Genomic DNA, 21,152 nt, shown 5'->3' with positions numbered 1-21,152 from the left:
AATACAGGAAGAGTCCACGTTCAGTCGGAGCTCCGCCCACTCTCATTATTGCCACTAGGTGGTGCCAGAGTGGTGTATAAAGCAGAGCCGTATATAGAGAAGCAGGCACTGGGTGGCGCTAAAACCTCAGGTATCAGAACATAGTCGATGAGCTCTCATTGATTGGTTCCCGTTATACATCTTTATAGGCGGGTAACTGACCAGGTCTCCAAAGAGCCTGGGGAGGTGCTCTTATCCTCAAAATATAGATAATAACAGCAACATGAGGCGGAAATGGACACAAAATAACCTGGATCAGACGCAGAGGAGAACCGTAATTACCTCAGAGAAAAAGAAAGAAAATGATCACATCAAATGACTGAACTGCGAACAGCCGCAAAGATATGCTAAATGACCAGCATGTGCAATACGACGAACACGAAGGAAAATCTGAAGCAATTTAAATAAGATGATAGGAGAATATTAAGGAGATGGAAAATTACTACCACGAGATACTAAATAACTGTAAATTAAATTAAATTAAATTATAGAGATGCAAAACATCCAAAAGTGTGAGTACAAAAAAAAATTGGAAATTGGAAAAATAAGACAGAGAATGATCAAACGATTTAAAAATAAATAAATAGAGAAATAGAAAACAAGGAGGACCTTTTTATCTGTACCCAGAGCCTGTACCCAAAGACTGTCTTAGTCTTAAAATATTTACCCTTTATGTGAGCTAATACACATTTTTTAAATTGTATTCTGCTAAAGTGGTTATTCATCTATATATCTACTTTTTCTTATTTGATCAAATAAGAGATGGTAGTTTTAAACGTTTTAGAATGAACCAGCAAGTAAGCAAACCAACACAGTAGCTCCTGTGGGGTCATGATCAACGCTAATGAAACAATTTGGTTAGTAAGAGCTATTGGTTGTAAGTCTCAGAACATATTATAGTCACTAGAGGTCAATAATGACTGGAGCCTGGGACTCCCCACCATTCATTCAGAGCTTAAGAAGCTTCTGGGACAAGAGATGAAGATGCACGGTCATCTAGCACTAAATCCAGTTCATCTTGATTTAGCCTTGATTCATAAACTGAATATGTTCTTCAAAGAGAAATGAGTTGGAGATGTAGCCTACTTTTATCCCAAACATGATAAACACGTGTGTGAAAATGTATACTATGTAGTAGTGAATCAAAATGATAGAAATTGACCTACATCTGGTTTAATGTTGAATATTCACTTCAAGTTCCTTCTGGCCTTTTGTTGATAAACTCTCCTCTTATGTCATGGGACTAATGTTAAAACCTACCTCGATCAGCAGAGGGCAGCAGAACACCATGGCTGTAAATTCTGAAGACGTGAGTGGGGCTGCAGACATTAGACTTTGGCGATTTGGAGATGGCAAAGAAATTTAATTGGAGGGTTTTTTGCTAATGATTTTTTTTGCTTAATTTCTCTTTTTTTATGATTGGAAAAACTCTTTTTGAAATGTTCAGATTTGCTCATTTCTTTTTGTCCTGTGTTTTGGTTTTGTCATTTTTTCTTCTACTATAAATTTAAAAGTGTCAGAGTTGCAAAGCATGTGAGCGATTAAATTTGGTGTAATGTGACTATCACAGAGAATACACTTTTGCTGGGGGTACTATAAATAGGGGTACTATAAACAATGGAAATGTGATTTGTTATACATATAAAGTCCACTGTGCAGATGCATTGAACACATTCTGTAATGTGAGTCCATAAATACTGAAATATTTCTAAAACTGTATCAATAAAACCTCAGCCAGACAACCTCTCCTGATGGATTTAATGCAGCCAGCACTGGTGTCCTGAAACGCATCGCTTTCTAATGCATGCACCTCATACTTTAGCAACTGAGTATATGCTGTTTAAGTGTAATGAGATTAAGATTACATTTTTAAGGACAGTTTGAGAACTAATTCAGGTTCGGTGTCAAGTGTAAGGTCAGAGATAATCTCTGCGGCGGATTAACTACTCTTTTAAGCCTTGGTCTGATGCTCCACCTCACATTCTGTATGTCAGTAACGGCTGACTGAAATGACCTTTGATATAAAGCCGTTCTGGCGTTGAAATCCTTGTTAAAAACTAGGCAGTATTTGGACAGATTTAAAAGCCACTGAACGTGGATGTTACTGATGTTGATCTTTTCCTCCTCTTTACAAAAAAAAAGAAGTATACACTCAGATTAAGAAAATAGTCTCATGAATTGATCTCTACCAGAACAATTTTGGTAAAAGGAAAATCGGATACCTACACTATACATTACATTACATTACATTACATTACATTATGGTCATTTTCCAGACGCTTTTAGCCAAAGCGACTTACAATAAGTCGCTATAACTTCTTTATATATGATTTTTGCATTAAGGACAGGAATAATTATTTACACAGAGGTATAAAAAAAGAAGTTGATGTGGAGTGAACTGCTCAGTTGGTCAAAGTTTCACAAAGATTAATGTGATGTGTTTATTCTGGTCTTGTCACTCTTTTGTCATGATGTTTCGGCCTTTATATTGATTAAATTGTATCACTTTTCTGTGATAATACCCTTTGGCTTTTGTACATACTCTTTTGTTAAGAAAACCGAATTAATTTAAATTCGTTCAAACATAATACTGTAAAAATCATGTCACCTTGTATGTTTCAATAAAAATCTATCCCTGTTGATTTAAAAAAAAAATAAACTAAACTGTATCAGTTGTGCACTCTAGATATGGAATCACACATATATCTTGCCTTGATTAATCCAGCGGATTTTCCTGAGCTCATTTATGATACTGCTTATTGTAGTATTCTGAGTTGTCACAGTTGTCAAAATGTCAGTTTGATAATGAAAAAGCATTGACGTACATTGTGAAAATCTCGCGAGACTTCGAGAAGGCGTCTACCTTCCTGCCCTTTTATAAGCACAGGCACATCCGCGTCCTTTTCGTTCGTCCTCAGTGCAGGATAACGTAGTAGTCTCGCATCTCTCCACTCTCTGAAAACGACTGATCTTATCCGGACTTATTTCTGTTACCCTGCCCTCTACACTGCCTCTACGAAGAATTACGCTACCTGTTGGGAAGTTTTAAAGGTAGGTGTTTTATTTAATGCCCTTATCGTGACCATCCTTTCTGGTTGCACTTTAGCTAATATTAGCATTCCGGCTAGCGTTCGGCTAGGTTAACCGGCAAGGATCAAGAGAGGCCGGCTGTCGTTTAGACTTGCCCTGTATTACAGAATAGTTTAGTTAAACTGTTTTGTTAATATCTGCCTTTTTGAACATCAGGGACCAATTAATCATTACTCTCTTAATATAGAATTGCTTTCAAGTTCTGTGTGAAATAACTTATACCTAACACTACCATTACAAAATACTGCAATGAGCGTTGTATAACATTAGTGAGAGGCTCTTGGGTAGGGTTTGATACGGGTGTTTCTGGGAAAATAATGTATAGGAATTTTTATAACGATGTTATACCTGCATTCAATCAAGTCTCAGACGGGATTGGAATTACAGTGGAGATTCTGTTTTGTCTCTTTTTTCAAGGAAAAACCCTAATTTGACACCTAAAAAGAGTTTAGGAGGTATATTGATGAACTTTATTTCAGTAAACTTCTAATTCTAGAATTTCCTTTGAAATTTAAAGGGAAAACTCTTTGTAATCAGTGCTCTCTCTTGGAATGTGTATGCTTGGTTTCTTTCCGCCAAGTGGTCCGAGACAGTCACAGGAAGAAACTATGGAAAACTCAGCTTTACGCAATGAGGCTCCTTTTGTTTATTACAGCGTCATCACTGGGCTTCTGATTCAATGAGCTCAGCAGTCAATCTTTTCACTTATGTCTGAAGTAACATTTTCCTTTTGAAAAGGGATGAGAGACTAAGATAATGGTATCAAAAAAACTCTAAAGCAGGATTGTTAGGTCAAAGATCTATTTCAGCCTCTTACAAAAAGTCCTTACATTTCGGTAACCTTTTCAGAAAGTTTTTATAGCCTTTGTTGAAATTTAAACTTGGCCGTTTTGTTTAAAATGTTTAAAATTGATTATGAATGGTCCATTTAACTGAATTGTGCTTTTTTTATTCAGCCTTTTTTCAACAGTGTGACTTATGCAACGTGTTTCAGTTACATTTCCTCTCTTCTTTTACAGTTATCATTACCACTGACTATGGATGTGATAGTGCGTCGTTGCCCCTTCTTGGCTTGTGTGCCCCAGGCCTTCTTTCAGCAGTCCAAAAAGTCTCTCGTCACGTACGCTCAGCGATGCCCCATCATGATGGAGCTGGCTGCAAAGCCCATGGCCCCTCCAATGGCTCGGGCTCTCTGCTCTTCATCCTCCCATCAGAGGACAGACAACACAACTGCAACTGAGGGAAAACAGTCCCAGCAGCCGGCTGGTCATCCCATGCCACCTCCAGGCCAGGCGGTGGCCTCCAAATGCCCGTTTTTGGCTGCTGAGATGAACCAGAAGAACAGCGGCGTGGTCCGTCAGGTTACCACAGAGTTCCAGGAGGATGTACAAGAAGTACGCACTGTCCAGAAAGGTAATATTATCCAAATCAAATTTATTTGTATAGCACATTTCATGTACAAAACAATTCAAAGTGCTTTACATAAAATAAAAGCATTGCAGCAGGGAGTGGAAGAAGCATTAAAAATACATAAAAGAATATAAAGAGAAACAAATAAAATAATTTAAATGAATTTAAAAACAAGCAACAGTCTTAATAAATTAGTTACAAATTATTAGTTACAAATCAGACAAGTTTTAGCTAATTTTCTTTTTATGTGACGAGATAATATTTTGTATTTGTCTTTTTCAGAGGTTTCATCTGCCCAGCTGAAGCAGCCATCCTTGGCCAGTAACACTAAAGGGGGGGATCAAACCAATTTAATAAAGACTCTCCTTAAGCAGCGTCCTAAGAGGGTCACCCACTTGTTGCAGGACAACCTGCCTGGCAGAAGTAAGTTTTATTTCTGGGCTTTTGAGGATTTTTAAATTTCAAATTCATTTAGCTGTTAGGCTAAATTGTTAAGCAATAGTGCAATAGTCCCCTACTTGTTTTGTAATTTAGTGGCTACCACTACCTTTTTTTGTTTCGGTGTGTTCAGCTCTTGTTTTGCTTAACATGAAATGGGTTTTGTATTGCGTTAATGTTGCTCCATCCAACGCGATGTTGGGGCAATAATGACACGTGTTAAGAAAGTCTCCTCTTCTGTCACAGTGTCCCGCTTCCAATACGATGAGTTTTTTGAGAAGAAGATAGAAGAGAAGAAGAGCGACCATACCTACCGTGTGTTTAAAACGGTGAACCGTCGGGCCACAGAGTTTCCAATGGCTGACGACTTTTCAGGCTCTCTAGAGGAGAAGAGGGAGGTGTCTGTTTGGTGCAGCAACGACTACCTGGGCATGAGTCGACATCCACGGGTCGTCCAGTCCATTATGTGAGTAATGGGAAAGTAGTTTGAATGCTTAACCAAAACTCAATCCAGTCTTTCGGGTCAAAGTATGTTATGTAATGTGGCAAATATTTTTCTTTCCTTTCTGCTTCCTCTGTTTGCTCTGTGGGAGCTAAGTTCAGACACAAAAAAAAACTTGTAATGTTGAGAGCCACTTTGTAACGTTAGATACAACCTGACACCCAGGCGTGGGTAGTTCGTTGCGTCAGTAACAATAGTTAAGCTGGCGTATTCCAGTGAAAATATACTTGTTTGAGCCTGCCCGGATCGGTTTGCTTTTCAGCTGAAATTCCTTAAACAAAGTTTTCACACCCTATTATGCAACTGTCATGTTAGTTTTTTTCTTCTTCTAATTTCCTGTTATTTTTAGGCTTTCTTAAGGTTTCTCAAGGAAAACCAGACAAACTTAGAGTAACTTTTTATTGTGTGTTTTCTGATCGTAGGAATACTTTACAAAAGCATGGTTCGGGAGCAGGGGGAACCAGGAATATCTCTGGGACCAGTAAATTTCATGTTGAACTGGAACAAGAGCTTGCTGACCTCCACAAGAAGGATGCAGCGTTGCTCTTCACCTCCTGCTTCGTCGCCAACGACTCCACCCTTTTCACCCTCGCCAAGATGCTACCCGGTAAGCAAACCAAGTTCCATACGTTTACAAGCAGTTTAACTTTGTCTCAAACTTGGCTCATTCTTACCTGTCATCTCTGCTTAAAAATATCAGGCTGCGAGATCTACTCTGATGCCGGCAACCATGCCTCGATGATCATGGGCATAAAGAACAGCGGTGCGAAGAAGTTTATTTTCCGCCACAATGACGTAGCTCATCTCCGAGAGCTGCTGCAGAAGGCAGACCCCACCAAACCCAAGATCGTGGCCTTTGAGACCGTGCACTCCATGGATGGTCAGTTGTAGTAGTACTTTTTACTTACTTCCATCTTGCTGCATGTATTCCAGCGCCTGTTACCATCTGACCAGAAAAACTTAGTTTAAGAGCTGCCTTTAATATGACCTGCGTATCTCTTTCTTAACACAGGTGCTGTGTGTCCATTGGAGGAGATGTGCGACTTGGCCCACGAGTTTGGTGCCATCACCTTTGTGGACGAGGTTCATGCTGTGGGCCTGTATGGCTCTAGAGGAGGGGGCATCGGAGACAGGGATGGCGTCATGCACAAAATGGATATCGTTTCAGGGACTCTAGGTCAGCATGCAGTCTCTACTAAAGCACATTTATGAAGCCGGTGATAATGATGATCACATAGTGCTGACCATTATACTATAACACTAAAGTGTCAGTATACTTTTATGGTATAGTTTTATTCATTTATTTTGTTATTTATTCATTAACTTAAGGCATCAAAAGAATTATTCCTAGTTAGTGTGAATCCACAAGCTCTTTGTGTTTGTCTTACACTGAGGATTAAGCTTCAGCTGTGTCACCCAATATCCCAGGGGGTTGAAAGAAGCTGGAGCAGCTCTGTTGTTGCTAGGAAACTGTGGGCTCTCACTGCGCTCTTATTGAATTACCTTGTCACTGTCAAGCTGAGGGAATGATTATTTCCTGCCCAACAGCTCTACAGTTCTTGTCCAGCAGCCTATTCAGAAACACTTTTAGTTGAGTGTGGTGTGAGAGTTTTGTGTAGTTTTTTTTATTTCTTAAAGATTGTCCCTGTCTGAATAAGAGTCTCTAAATGGCCACTCATGTCGTTTTCTTTTCCAGGGAAGGCTTTTGGCTGTGTGGGCGGCTACATCGCCAGTACCTCTGCTTTGGTGGATACAGTGCGCTCCTACGCTGCCGGTTTCATCTTCACCACCTCTCTGCCACCAATGCTGTTGTCTGGAGCCACGCAGTCTATCCAGATTCTTAAAGGGGAAGAAGGCCGCACACTGAGACGTAAACACCAGCGCAACGTCAAGCTGCTCAGGCAGATGCTGATGGACTCGGGGCTGCCTGTCGTGCACTGCCCCAGCCACATCATCCCTGTCCGGGTAATCTTTGATTTAATTCATGGCCTGATCTCATCAAATTTGAAACACTGATAGGCCACACATCCGGATTATAACTCAGCCGTACAAAAGACAACCTTTTACGGGTCCACCCTAATAATCATACGTGTCTCGATTGTTTTAGGTGTCGGACGCTGAGAAAAACACAGAGGTTTCTGACATCATGATGAATCGCCACAGCATCTACGTGCAGGCGATCAACTATCCCACTGTTGCTAGAGGGGAGGAGCTTCTGCGCATTGCTCCAACCCCTCACCACACCCCTGAGATGATGAAATACTTTGTTGGTAAGATAATTAAGTAACCATAATCTCATGTTGCAGTTAAAGCTCCTTAACTCCTGTAAACTGTAACTGACAGTAGCTTTCTCTCTTAAATTGAACTGACTTCTACTATTTCCCCTCCATCTTTAGAGAGGCTGGTGCACACATGGAAGGAGGTGGGTCTGGAGCTGAAGCCCCACTCATCAGCGGAGTGCACGTTCTGCCAGCAGCCGCTGCACTTCGAGGTTATGAGCGACCGGGAGAAGTCTTACTTTAGCGGCCTCAGCCACCCTATCTCGGCCTGCGCATAACACTACTCACCACTGCTGGCTCAAGGCGAACATATACTCATTCCTCTGTCACTGTCGTAGAATGTATTAATAGTCTTCGATAAGTAATAGTATTTGTATTATTTAAAATATTCTATGTTCAGATGTTCTATAAGCTTCAAATAAAATATGAGAAAGAAAGCAATCCGTGTCTCTGCTTTATACACTTGAAAGATACTGGACGTGATCAAAGAGCTGCAACAAGGAACGTGTGCTTGCATTCCTACAAAACTATTGACTTACGATTTATTTTTTTTGTGTGTGTAACGCTGTTACAGCAAAAGCTCATAAGAAAAGGTTTAAAGAAAGATAATGCAAGCATCTTGAGATTGTACTGGCACAATTTCCAAAGAGGGTCGCTGATTAAACTGAGCCAAGTGTAGTCACTTGGAGAACTAGTTCTAACAACACAATATTTTACTATTTCACTGAAGGTTGAAAAGGTGATTTTCAGTCACATGCATTGAGTAGAACTGAATCCTTTCATAAGGGCGCAAAATGGATCATGAAAATTAGTCTGGCTCAGCACATGAAATGGTTGAATCTTTGTCTCTGACTAGTGTGCTTGTGATGAAAGCGGGATATGGTCAAACAATTATTTTCCTTTTTAGTTTTGACACCAGAGCAAACAAAGTCATATAGAATGAATTAACAAGAATTGCGCCTCTCTGTACACTCTCTTAAGGTGGCAATACAATGGGCTGTGAAGTTAACTCATGAGGTGTGTGTATCATGCATCAGATCAGTTGTTTGAATGAGATGGCCCAAAACTAGGCCATACGTCTTTTTCCCAAAGACCCAGTGAAATCTTACACTATAAGTGGACCTACTGACCTATTCTCTTTAAATTCAGGTGGAGATGACACAAGTTCCACCTATCAGACGCAGATTCATAAACTAAAGGTCACGATGGTGAGGATACACATAACCATTCCTGGAGATCCCCACAAGCCTCCAACTATAACACCTGCCACAGGCAATTTTGGGTGACTGACATGAAACCAGTCGTACCGTCAAGCATGAAGATAGGACTAAAATATACATCGGTTGATTGCTTTGTCATAATTTATCATGTACTTAAAATGATCAAGCCTAAAAATAACAGTTTTACAGTTTTTTGTCATGTAGCCTTGCACAGAGAGATCACTGACAGTTTCCCAACGTGTCAGGTGTTGTAAATGCCACCGTTGCCTCATATAACACGGAACTGTTCTGAAACTGGAAGTGAGAAACATTTCTAGCTCTTATTAAGAAATGATGTTGCCACTGCTTTGTGTAAATACTTCCACTTCTTCAGCAGACTGCAAGCAAGAGCTGCTGTGACAGACTCACAGAAACATAAAAAAATATATGCACAAAAATGATCATTTTTCAACAGCTCATCATTTACATAAACGTATGACATGAGTATGTAGCCTACAGCCCCGCTGCTTGCTGCGTTTGCTTGTTAATGTTGTTTGATATGTGTTTGTGCTCCATACCACGTATGTGGTCGTGAGAAAATAAAAAGTGAAGTGAAAATATCTAAGAATTATTTCGAAACTCGTATTTTTTTTTTTCAATATCTTAATGACAGATAATTAAAAGATCCTTCAGCAGCAGAGTTAAGAATATGCATCTCGAAAAAAATACTGAAAAATATGTTGCGCAGCTTAACTTTGGGAGCGTGTGGCGCTTAAGATTCAAAATCTTTCTCATCAAAATACAAGTGAAGACATATAAGGTTGAAATAAGCTACTAAAATAAAAGGAGAGTTTGGTGAGGCGAGACAAGAAGGAGGACGTTATAGGAAGAAAAGCAAAATGGCATTAAAAAAATAATGAATAAACAAAACGTTCTGCAGTTTTGTGTCTGAGCGATAACTTGGGCAATTTTGTCTGATATGTCTGATACAGTGAAGTTGGAGAACATTAGGATTTACTAAGTGGACAGTCGTATCTATAGGGATGATCTAAATAACTTGCAAATTCAAATAAATCTCACATGGCGCACACATTTCAATGAAGTAGGGAATGTCTAATATTGCAGATTGCATTAAAATCATCTCAGCATATGACATAGTTTTACATATTTTAGACTCACAACTGACCTGTTTATTTGGTTGTAAATTAAAGCTATCCTGTAAAGAAAAAATTAGGCAGCAGATCAACAGGTTGTCATGTATAGACAGCTTTGTTCCATACCAAGTAGTGCTTAAAATGGCGAAACTTTCCATTTACTGTAGACCAAAAAAAAAAAAAAAAACTACGATCACAACAAAGTGGATTTGGGTCACTCGTTTACCCTCAGTCATGCAGTAAAGTAGATTCTACTGAAGTGATGGGCTGAGGATAGAGCTACGCCAAATTTAACATAGTATCTTTCAACTAATTGACTCCATTTCTATTTTTAGAAACAGAGCTTGTGACTTATCCCCCTCCCTTACAAACACATACACATAAAAATAAACCCATGTGTATCAGTGTCAAGTGGAAAAGTCAGTGGTGTAAGTTGTCATATGCTCTTAAGGTAAACGTTGCATGGTATAGTGAAAAATGTATTAGAGAGGCCAGCGATACACTGTATATATATAGGTTAGCTGAATAATTTTTCAACTTAAAAAATCTTTACCAGAGCACATTAATATTTTCAGTTTTGGTGTTTCAGCAGGCTGCATTTTGCTCAGTTCCTCAATCCAGGTTGCAGTCTTTTCATCAGTTTATGTGTTTAACTAAGCTTTAACTCATTTGCATCACTGTTCCGTTCCTTGTGGCTCAGCGCCTCATTGAAATGGAAGAAATAAGGAAGTGAGAAACATTTCTAGCTCTTATAAGAAATGATGTCGCCAGTGCTTTGTTCTTTTGTGGGAAAGTCATCTGTGAGTCATTGGAGAGAGAGGCATTTGGTTGCCTCGTGTGGGATCTGACCTCACAGGCTGCATTTCCACGGCTACTCATTCCTGCATGGCTGCCAAACTCTCATGGTTCAGACAAAAGCAAGGAACGATGAAACAGCGAGGCCACACTGGATGCTTGTTAGAAGATTCAAATAGTTCTCGCATTGAATGGCCGGGCTTATCAGCTTGGCAACATGCTGAATTACGCTTTAGAAACCATTTGGTAACAAACATATGTGCTTGGAAGGACATTTGTGTCACGGTAACATAAACAGTTGGACCTGTTACCAGGCTAAATCAAGTCTGTTCTCATTTTCTGAAATTCATTCCGAAGGAAACTAGTAATTCTGCACCAGGTACTCAAACCCAATGCACATGTGTTTGTCTCTGCTGAAATATCATCATCACTACATTAACGAGCCAATTATTTTCACTTCAAGGTTCATAATTTCGTTTTTAGGGGGCCTTAAAAGGAGGTTTACGTGAATACACGTCCAGTAACCCCATAACATTTCTCATATAGCAAGTGAGACAGAAGTGGTCAAATGTAGTGAATAGCTCTTCAATAAGTGAAAATCTTGACCTGTTAAACTGGAGACATATTTACTCCATCTAATCGGACACAATGTTCAAATAAGTACATATTGCAGGTGTATCTGTAAGTTCACTGACAGATGTCTCCGAAATGAGGCACACAGTTCGAGGGCATCTCCAAGCAGTACTGTAAACCGTGAAGTGGAAGAAAAGGCTCAGGCAAACCAGGACTTCTGAGGGAGAGAATATGTGCAAAATGAATAGATTTTTTTATGTGCACAAAAAGGTGCTGAAAACACTGGAGAACCGGGGAAAACAAAAACAGGTTACAGCAGAAATCTTTTTAACCTCCGTAGTTAATGTTTTGTGTTTCTTGTTTGAAACTTGAAAAAAATGAACTTTTGTGACTCCCGGAAAGCAGTGACATGTGTATTTCCCCCAACGGTTGTCATCTGTGCCTGTAGTGAGGCTGTTTTTGCAGATGGATGCCAGCTTGTGCTGTGATTTGTTTTGTGTGGCATTCCCTCCCTTTGACTTCTCAAAAAGACTATGAGCTTGAAGTACTTTCTTTGGTGGACTAAATGATGATTATAGTGTTCAGCATGTAGCAATTTTATAGGGACACACGGACGCTATGTATGACTAGAAAAGGAATGCTGTGCATTAAGTCATCAAGTGAAAAACTTTTACTGCTGTTACCATTTTTGCTATGGCATTGGTTAGACAGTTGGATTTGAGCGGTCTTGCACTTTGAAATAATCTAAGCTTTAATCATGGCATATAGGCCTACCTTCAGGGTATTACCTGAACACAGCCGGTAAAGCTGAGGGGGAAAGCTCTTAGCTGCTGTTCTTGTATTAAATTTCTGTCAATATCCATGTCATCGTGTGTCTCTGTGGCTGGCACAATATGAGGCTGGTTTCATAGTTTTAAACATTCCGCTGAGCTTTTGGGGAACGATCATTTCTGCACCTGCGTTTTGCAAACAATACGTCCCTTATTGGTAGCTTTCTTTGAAATGTAACATGAGATCATTTCATCCCCTGTGTTCTCAAGGCTTCAAAGAATAAAAAGAAACGGGGGTGTTGTTCTGCTGGAAGCATGTCGGATTGTGTGCTGCACGGAGAGGCAGGGAGAAGAAATGTCTAGCTCAAGTAAAATGTGCAACCAAGTAAAATCTTGTTAAACAATCTGATGCTGCTGTCATAATACCAAACTGCTGTGAGATGTGGTGTGAATAACTGGTTGATTAGAAATGGCTGTTTAGTCCAGTCTCATGTCTTCGTTGTCCTTGACCTCACAATCTGCCTTTAGGGTTCAGATAACTGTAGGTCCTTGGAGCTTCCAGAAAAGCTGCCATGTGACTGTTTATCTGTTTCAGACACTCTTTGATGTGCGGAGGCCATGCGTCTACATATGTATTTGGTTATATTTGACAATTTGTGAAATACATTAAAATGTATAAATGGCAATTGAAACACACAAAAAAACCCACTAATGCAAATTTAATCAAACTGTCGAGTCATGGGGGGGCTGGAGCCTATCCCAGCGGTCATTGGGCGAGAGGCGGGTTACACCCTGGACAGGTCACCAGTCCATCAAAGGCAAATTTAATTCATATTCTAAAAACCTTACTTCTTCATTGTGGGGAAAAAGCTAATTTTGATGACCAGTGAGGTTTGTTAGTTGTTGGCTGTGATGCTTCAAAGCCAAATTCCAATGTTTTAAAGCTATGACTCAGAAATCATTTTTGCTCATATCAGACAGTGGTTTTCCAATTTATTCAGACGTCAAAAGTTTGTTCTGTCAATTGGTGACTCTAAACTAAGAGAATGAATCCCTCCTAAAATAATCTTAAGAAAACCATATCTGGTAATTAGAATGTACTGTTAAAGTCTGCTGAAAATTACTGTGTTTGGCCTTTGTTGTTATTTTGGAGGCATGGGAGAGGTTTACTTGGAAAATGTTATCACAGGAAGGTGTGATCATGCCTTCATTATTTTTTTCCACATGGGTTGCTTGGTTCAACCTTCACTGCCTAAAACTTGACTCAGAGTTTATCGTCATCTCCCTAAAATCCTTAGTTCTCCATTCTGGGGAATAAGCTCATTTTGATGACCAGTGGAAGTTGTTAGTTGGTGGCTGTGATACTTTGAAGCCAAATTCTTACCCACCCAAATACATGCAGGTAAGGTCAATTGGTCACTCGAAACTGACCCTTGGTGAATGAACCCCTCCTAAATAATCTTAAGAAAAATCATATAAGCTTTTACTGGTAATTAGAACATACATAATGTTAAAGTCTGTTAAAAATTACCTTCACTGCCTAAAACTTGACTCAGAGCTTATCGTCATCTCCCTGAAACCAGACAAGGAACAAGGATGCGTAACAACATATCATCAATAAAGGTCACTCCTTCCTCTACAGAGGTTGTCGGTAATTTGCCAGCATTTAGTGTAGAATTTTCCTTATCAGACTTCCCCTCTTAATTTCCACGTCAATCTGTTTTAGTAAGTAAACTGGATCCAAATCTGAAGTTGAACGCCTGCTTTAATCTTTTACATATAGATTTTAAAGTACAAGCATATTTTGCTGTGTGTTTTTGTGTTCTTCAAAGGACAGCACTGTCTTTTTCACAGCACATTCTGTATGTGCGTGCGTGACACCGAAGGCTGATGAACTGATTACAGCCACTTTTGGATGACCTCAGTCATTGCCTTTTCCTCCCTGTGGGCCAACCATCACAAAACCCTTCCCTCATGATTGTAGACCTGCTGATAAAGAGGTCTTCCATCAAACACATCTTGCACACTACTATAACCATTAAAACAGGAAAGTATGATCACGCATGCATTATTTAATTTTACATTGAATGAAGTGTTTTCAGGAGCTGTCACAGTACACAGTGTGTGGAAGGTCAGATAAACTGTACTCCATGACTCCTCTGATAACAGAGTGGGTGAGAAGGCATCATGGCTTGACTTCATTTCTATCGCTGTGTGAACTTTCTAGAAGTTTCTTTATCATGCAGGTAAAAGGCTGTCAGGGAAATAATAAAAAGGAACTGAACCTTAACTCTCGTGCACAGGACAAAACAACCGGAAAATATCAATTTATGGCTGTCTTTATATTACTTTACTGATTAAAGCCATTGTGAATAATTTACTGAATGCCTTATCTGTGTTAGCAGTAGTAACTGCTCACCTCGTGCAAAGATATTCACACACAAAAAAGAAAGCATGCCAGGCATTCAGCAAGTCCACTTCCTCAATTCCTTCACAGAAGTCTTCACAAAGACGTGAATATGTTCTTCCTGTAACTGTAATTAAAAGAGCAACAGCAGTTCAATACAGTTGTATGTATGCAGCACCTATCCATAGCAAAAGTCTTTTGAGAACATCATAAATAAAACTAAATTCAATTATTTCTCTTTGGCAAACACTTGGTGAGAGTGTACAGGAGGAAAAAAGAAAGTGGGATTCTGTCAGAGTCAGAAAGAGCAGCCATCTGCCTCGACTAGAGAGAGGGGACAGCAAAAGAAAGAAGAACGAAGTTAAGGAAGAAACAACAAACAATAAAAACTGGGCATGTTTGTTGGGCCCTTGTCCACATACCAGACACATAGAACCAGATTTACCAGTAGAAAGCAACAGTGACTTAAAAAGCACAAACTAACAAAAGGATTGTCATGACACAATAGTGGCATAAATATACAAAAACTACAAAAAAAAAATAAAGTAGAGAAGTGCGTGTTGGGATGTACTATAGCAGGTCCATAGTATAACTAATGGATGGTTCATGGTCACCTAAGCCAGCGCTAACTAAATGTTCTCAAAAAGCAAAGATTGAAGCCTAAACTAAAAAGTTGAGAGGGTGTCTGCTTCATGAACCCAAACTGGAAGCTGCTTCCACTGGACAGCAACCTAATAACTGAAGGCTCTGTCTTCACTCGAGGAACCACATCCAGTTGTCCATCCATCCATTGTTTATGCCCACTTAATTTAATTCAAGGTCCTACCTACGGACAAATTAAAGTCACTTAGTAACCTGACATTCATGTTTTTGGATGGTGTGAGGAACCAGAGTACCTGGAGAGAACCCACGTAAACCCACACAGAAAGGCCCCAGCTGAGTTATGAATCAGAAACCCTCTTGCTTCAATGTAACTGTGCTAACCACCACACCACTGTGCAGCCGACCTCCAGTTGTTAGAAACTGATATGTCAGGCCAAAATATGTGTCAATAATTAGTTAACTTTGAAACTCTATATTTATCATGAAAATTTCAAAGGAAAAAGGATTAGTTTGTATGGTTGTTGGGTGTGGTTGTGTCTCTGTAAAAAGAGTTTTTCTCAGTTGTGAAATGTGGACATGACTCTCTCATCATGGGTTCTCCCCGCAGATTCACAGTGTGTCATGTGAAATAGACTTTTAACTGTGAACTCCAAGGCTATCTGTGACGTATGGTATATACAGGAGGGGATCAGACATTGAATTTGGTTTGCATTGACTCTAAATATAGAGAGCTGTTGAAGTAAACCTGACCAGATTTCACTTCAGTCTTGCACGAAATCTGATGTTACATAACAGTGCAAGTGAGTGCACTCAGGAATGCAAAGGACACAGCAAGTGCAAATGTCAATAATGAGACTGCTCCAGCCTGCTGAAAATAAACCCTGAACAAATGGCGGTCGTTATAGCATAGTGACATTATCAGGAATATTTTACATCGCAGCTTAGTGTCATTTCATGTCATCCTTGATGTTTTCAGGCCAAACCATATTGAGTTTTTTTCATTTTAAGTTTATGTATCTTACAGTTTACATCTAATATTAATGCATTGTTTACTGTACAACCACCATTCAAACAAAAAACAATTTGAAGTTACGATTTAGATAAAAAAAGACTGTGTCCCTGACTACTTTTAAAGATAGTCTGTCCAATAAAGTTCATTTCTCTGTTGTGGTGCACAGCCTAAACATGTTCTGTTGTGATGGAAAACAATGGCAAGCTGAAGATTGTGCACGCAGTTATGACCAGATCAGTGGATTTACTAGTCTACACATTTCCTCCTTTTTGAGAGGCATATCTTTTTTCGATGGTATCTCTAAAAATAAACCATCACTCTTGTCTAGCATTGTAGTGACTGTGGTCGTTAAGCCTTAAAACTGTGGAACAATGACGAAAACTTCCGCCTTAAGGCTCTTAATGGAGTTGATGAATAAGGTGTGCCTTTAGAAAGCCAAGACAGAGAGATGCTTTGGATTGTTTCTCTCACGCAACCAAGGCATTGTCTGAAAATCTATTGTGAGCTACTGTAAAATAGACCTGTCAAATATGATGGATCATCTGCTTAGAAAAGTTTCTACTTTTTGAAGCAGGTGAAAAGAAAACATTTTGTGAAGCTTTTTTTTTTTTTAAATATATTTTGGGGCTTTTTATGCCTTTATTGTATAGGACAGTGGAGAGAGACAGGAAGCAGGGGGCAGAGAGAGGGGGAATAACACGCAGCAAAGGGCCGTCCAATGCGGGATTTGAACCAGGGCCAGCTGCAGCGAGGACTAGAGCCTGTGTATATGGGGTGTCTGCTGTACCCACTACGCCACAGACCTCCCCTATTTAGAGATGGTTAAGACCACTTCACTTCCACGAACATGGGGTCACCAGTAGATATCTACATGCCACACATTTCATGGTGTGTTATGGGAGGACCTAGGTGCAGACACGGACGGGAGGCAAAAAGTGACGTTAAGGGATTCCTTTAAAAAGATAAACAAAAGGTGCAGCAAAGCTGGAGTAAAGAAAAACTAAACTGAACATGAAACTAAGAAAATAACAAAACAGACTTATATAATCGCGGAAGGACTGACGAGGAAAAACCAGGGACCAGGGATAGGAGAGAGAACAATGTTCTCGCCTTTATGTTCTCAGAACATAAAGGCGAGGAATGCAGACTAGGATTTCAGATCTGGGAACGAGACAAGACCAAGGTATAGACAAGGATCCAGCGAGGAGTGGTGGAACAAGACAGACATATATACTGGGGAGGTGACGACTGGAGCAGGAACTGGTGGCTAATTAGTAACAGGTTGCAGGTGAGAGTGAATGAGAGCAGAGGGCAGGAGACAGACTGAGGAGAGAGAGAGAGATGGCAGAACACAGGGGGCGAGGGAGAGCACACTAACTTGAAAATTAAACAAAGAATACACAAGGTTAAATTAAACAACTAAATACCAGGAGATCAGAACCAAAATGAAACAAAGACTGATTCTAAATAAAGAAAACACCAAGAGCACAGAAAAAAAATACCAATAACTAAGTACAAACATATAACCAAAAACCCTGATCCTGACAACACCAAGCACAAAACTAATCATTTCATCCACTTTTACAAACAAATCTACAATTCCTCAGTCTTATTTTCATTATTGTTGATGCATATTGACATATTTGAATATATTTTATTACATTTAAGCCACCCGAATTAAGAAAAAACAAAAAACTTTCACTGGTGCACCATTTTATTATTTAAAAATGGTAACAGGGCCTTTAAATATTTAGATAACAGACTTGGATGCATATAGCCTTTGATAAAAACTACAGCCTGATTTGGGAATATGGTACTTGCTTTACAGAGAGGTAGATGATAGATAAATACTGGTGTACTAGTTGCCCCATCAGTATCAATTTGAAATTTTTCCCAAATTTTTCCCATGGGGTCAAAATGGGCAACACAATTTGGATTAATAATTGGTTCAAACATGGGTAAACACAATCAATCTCATATGAGTTAATGTTATGGGTCTGAGATTGGACACCAACAGGTAATCAGCATATGGTTTCAGGATGGGAAGCACAGATGGGGCCAAACCAGCTTGGTCAAAGATGGGCAAACCTGAGCCACTGCATCAGAAAATATAGAAATCGAGTAAATTGGGACCCACACTAATATGTTAATAATGTTAAAAAATGTTGATTAATTTACCAAAATCAATGAATGAATATTAACCAAACACCAGTTGTTGTTGTTTTGTTTTTTTACAGCTTGGTTGACAAAAGGAGCGTGACGGAAACAATTGTTAGCTGCATAAGATCCCGTAAAATGCCAACTTTAAGTAGTAGTTATAAATGAGTCAAGAACTCCAGCAGATAAAAACTGCAAAAACATCCTTTACTGAAAAGGAAAATGTGTCCATGGACAAAGCCCAGATTATTTTCAGTGAACTCTGTCCTCTTTCCTTGATAGATATGCAATATTTACTTTCCTGCCACGTGACCTTGGAGCGCTGCTCATAAGCTGTTTGTCCCATGGGAAAGATTTAGCTCTGCAAGTGTTATTGCGTGTGCATGTGTGAAGGACTCAAGACTGACGTCCTTTTACAACTACTAAATAAGGAAGGATTCCAGGTCATTCTCTGCCAACTTCCCTCTCAGTGGGTTTCACCTTTGTTGAGAAACACTGCCTCAAGCAGATTAGCTTGAGTATGTCCACTTTACTGTAATTAGAAATGCAGTGTATGAGTCTGGCAGTGGCATATATAGGTTTCATTTCCTTGAGATAAACAAGAAGATGACATAAAACCTCTTCCAATCCTCTTAACAGTATATTAGGAAATATATGTGTGGAAAATACATAAAATGATCCTTTACTCATATATAATACAGTTTGTGAGGGGTTAAGAAAAAAGAAGTGAACATGGTAAGTTGTAAGAAATGGTGATGATCAAGCTTAAAAAATGAGTCACATCTGAACAAGTTAAGCAAGTTTTGAAAATACATTCAATCTTTTACATGACATGACATGAACAATCCAAGCAAATGATAAACTTACTCCCTTTATTTTAACATTAAGTGACATGGAACATGAGTGTGCTGCTTGTTTTTGTGATTACATTCTAAAAACAGACACATGATGCCATATAATGTAAATATTTTTAAAAACACCTAATTACAGCTTGTAATCCCATACAAATATGGAGTATGGAGAGGTGAATTCTAACAGTAATTCTAGTCATTCCTACCTGAATCATCCCACAAGGGGATTTAGGTAAAGTAAGGCTTTGTGCGGAAAAGGTCAACAAAGATTGATATTACGTGAATGACTTATCTTTGAAATGTCAAACTTAGACGCTTGAATTTCCCCTTAGGTAAAATCTTTGTAGCCATCTGTTGATTTGAATGATTTCATTTCTATCCGTGAATGAAGGTGAACAATATGTTACAAAACGTCTTAATCCTCTGGAGATCTATATTCAGGTGACTTCAGGTGACCTATATTCAGTCATGTAACCTCTGTCTTTACTATGGCAACAACTCACTGCATGTGTGACACTCAGAGCAGGCAACGCCGCAAAGCAGACCCTGCAAACTCTATGGGCTTGAAGGGTTTGCATTCTTTTGTGCGTACTGAAATGAGTGAGGATGCACCGGTAAGTATCAAGTGATAGGATGAAAGGCTTTGAGGGTGTTGTCAAGCTTTAACACTTCATCCAAAGGTCAGAATGTGTTGTTAGGACCTTATTCATTTGGTTTACATACTTAAATGTTACACACCCAAATAAAAAAGCACACGTGTAAGCAATAACATATCATTTTACAAGGACTCTTCACAGGCACCAATTTAACCGCTGTGGTTTTCTTTTTTATCTTAACAAGCCAAAATGTCTGCTGTGGTGAAGGCTTTTTGGGGCTTAATTCTGCTTCAGCATCTTCTGGTATCTATTCTAACCAAAGTGAACAAAGCGTATAAAGGCATTTGTTAGCACTTAAGATAGTATTTAATAAGAAGTGTTACTGCAGCAAGTGTTACTAGCACTCATTTCACAAAAGGTGAAAGAAAAATGCAGATATATTACTGGATTTTTAAAATAACTCGCACGTTACCTTGTGAAAATGTGTGTAATAAAGTGTAGTTGCACAAAATGGAAATATTCAAGCAAAATGCAACTACTTTATGTTAAGTAGTCCTACAGTAAAAATGCATTTGTCTACCAAAATCCATACCATATTTTCCAGGACAAAAAAATCACGCCTGTTTAGAGTTAAGGCAATATTCATAGATCATAGTTAGAGCAAACAACGTTGTAAGCATTCTTTCAATTTATTACAAAACCTCAGTGCACCGCTTCTGACATCTGGTGGCAACTGAAGGTCACTACACTTTCACGCGGCTCGAAATGAAAAGCTTCACTTCTAACCATCTGGATTTATTCATGTCAGGAAAAAGAGTTCACTTTTGTCCTTACATATGTTTGTACACTTAATTTTATATTATACTTACATATTTATCAACGTTTCTGTCGACCAAAACGTTACTGGGGTTAGAATTTCCCCTTTAAGAATTCTGGCCAACTGTTCAGCGCCCAATAGCGGCGCGTAAACTGAACTTTGTTGTTGTCAGCAACTGGCAGTTAGCTTTAAGCTAACGTTAGCAAACCGGTGAGCTAACCGGGCATAGGGGATAGTGTGCATCCCACACGTCCTAATAACGGAGCTGAGTGCGGTTATAGTTCGGGCATAACCGTCACATCAGCACTGAGTTGCTCTCACCGGGTGACTGCCACAGATATTAGGGAAAATGACTTCTTCGCTGGTGAGTTTAGCATCATGGTACTCGTTACCCGAGCAACTTAAATGAAGTGCGCTTCTTATTTCTAGTGTCACGCCGTTTTGAAAAAAAATAAGCTTA

General features: G+C 39.3%; 1 protein-coding gene across 1 annotated transcript; it reads left to right on the top strand.

Moving 5' to 3' along the window:
- Positions 1–2,937: 2,937 nt before the first annotated feature.
- On the top strand, positions 2,938–8,195 carry alas1 (aminolevulinate, delta-, synthase 1). The gene is made up of 10 exons (XM_075461402.1): positions 2,938–3,090; positions 4,149–4,542; positions 4,822–4,962; positions 5,224–5,443; positions 5,902–6,086; positions 6,180–6,359; positions 6,492–6,656; positions 7,176–7,444; positions 7,587–7,749; positions 7,876–8,195. Exons 2-10 carry the CDS (start codon positions 4,167–4,169, stop codon positions 8,034–8,036), a joined length of 1,860 nt encoding a protein of 619 aa, XP_075317517.1. The 5' UTR covers positions 2,938–3,090; positions 4,149–4,166; the 3' UTR covers positions 8,037–8,195.
- The last annotated feature ends 12,957 nt before the right edge of the window (positions 8,196–21,152 follow it).

This window comes from Odontesthes bonariensis, chromosome 3, assembly GCF_027942865.1.
Source record: "Odontesthes bonariensis isolate fOdoBon6 chromosome 3, fOdoBon6.hap1, whole genome shotgun sequence".
NCBI lineage: Eukaryota > Metazoa > Chordata > Actinopteri > Atheriniformes > Atherinopsidae > Odontesthes > Odontesthes bonariensis.
Note: the sequence above shows the minus strand (reverse complement) of the source record. Positions and strands in the feature narration are given on the sequence as shown.

Excerpts from the sequence above, each read along its gene's own strand:
- alas1 (XM_075461402.1), top strand. The coding sequence starts at position 4,167 with ATGGATGTGATAGTGCGTCGTTGCCCCTTCTTGGCTTGTGTGCCCCAG. Across the intron at positions 4,963-5,223 it reads GGACAACCTGCCTGGCAGAA|TGTCCCGCTTCCAATACGAT; the intron begins GTAAGTTTTATT and ends CTTCTGTCACAG. Across the intron at positions 5,444-5,901 it reads CGGGTCGTCCAGTCCATTAT|GAATACTTTACAAAAGCATG; the intron begins GTGAGTAATGGG and ends TTCTGATCGTAG.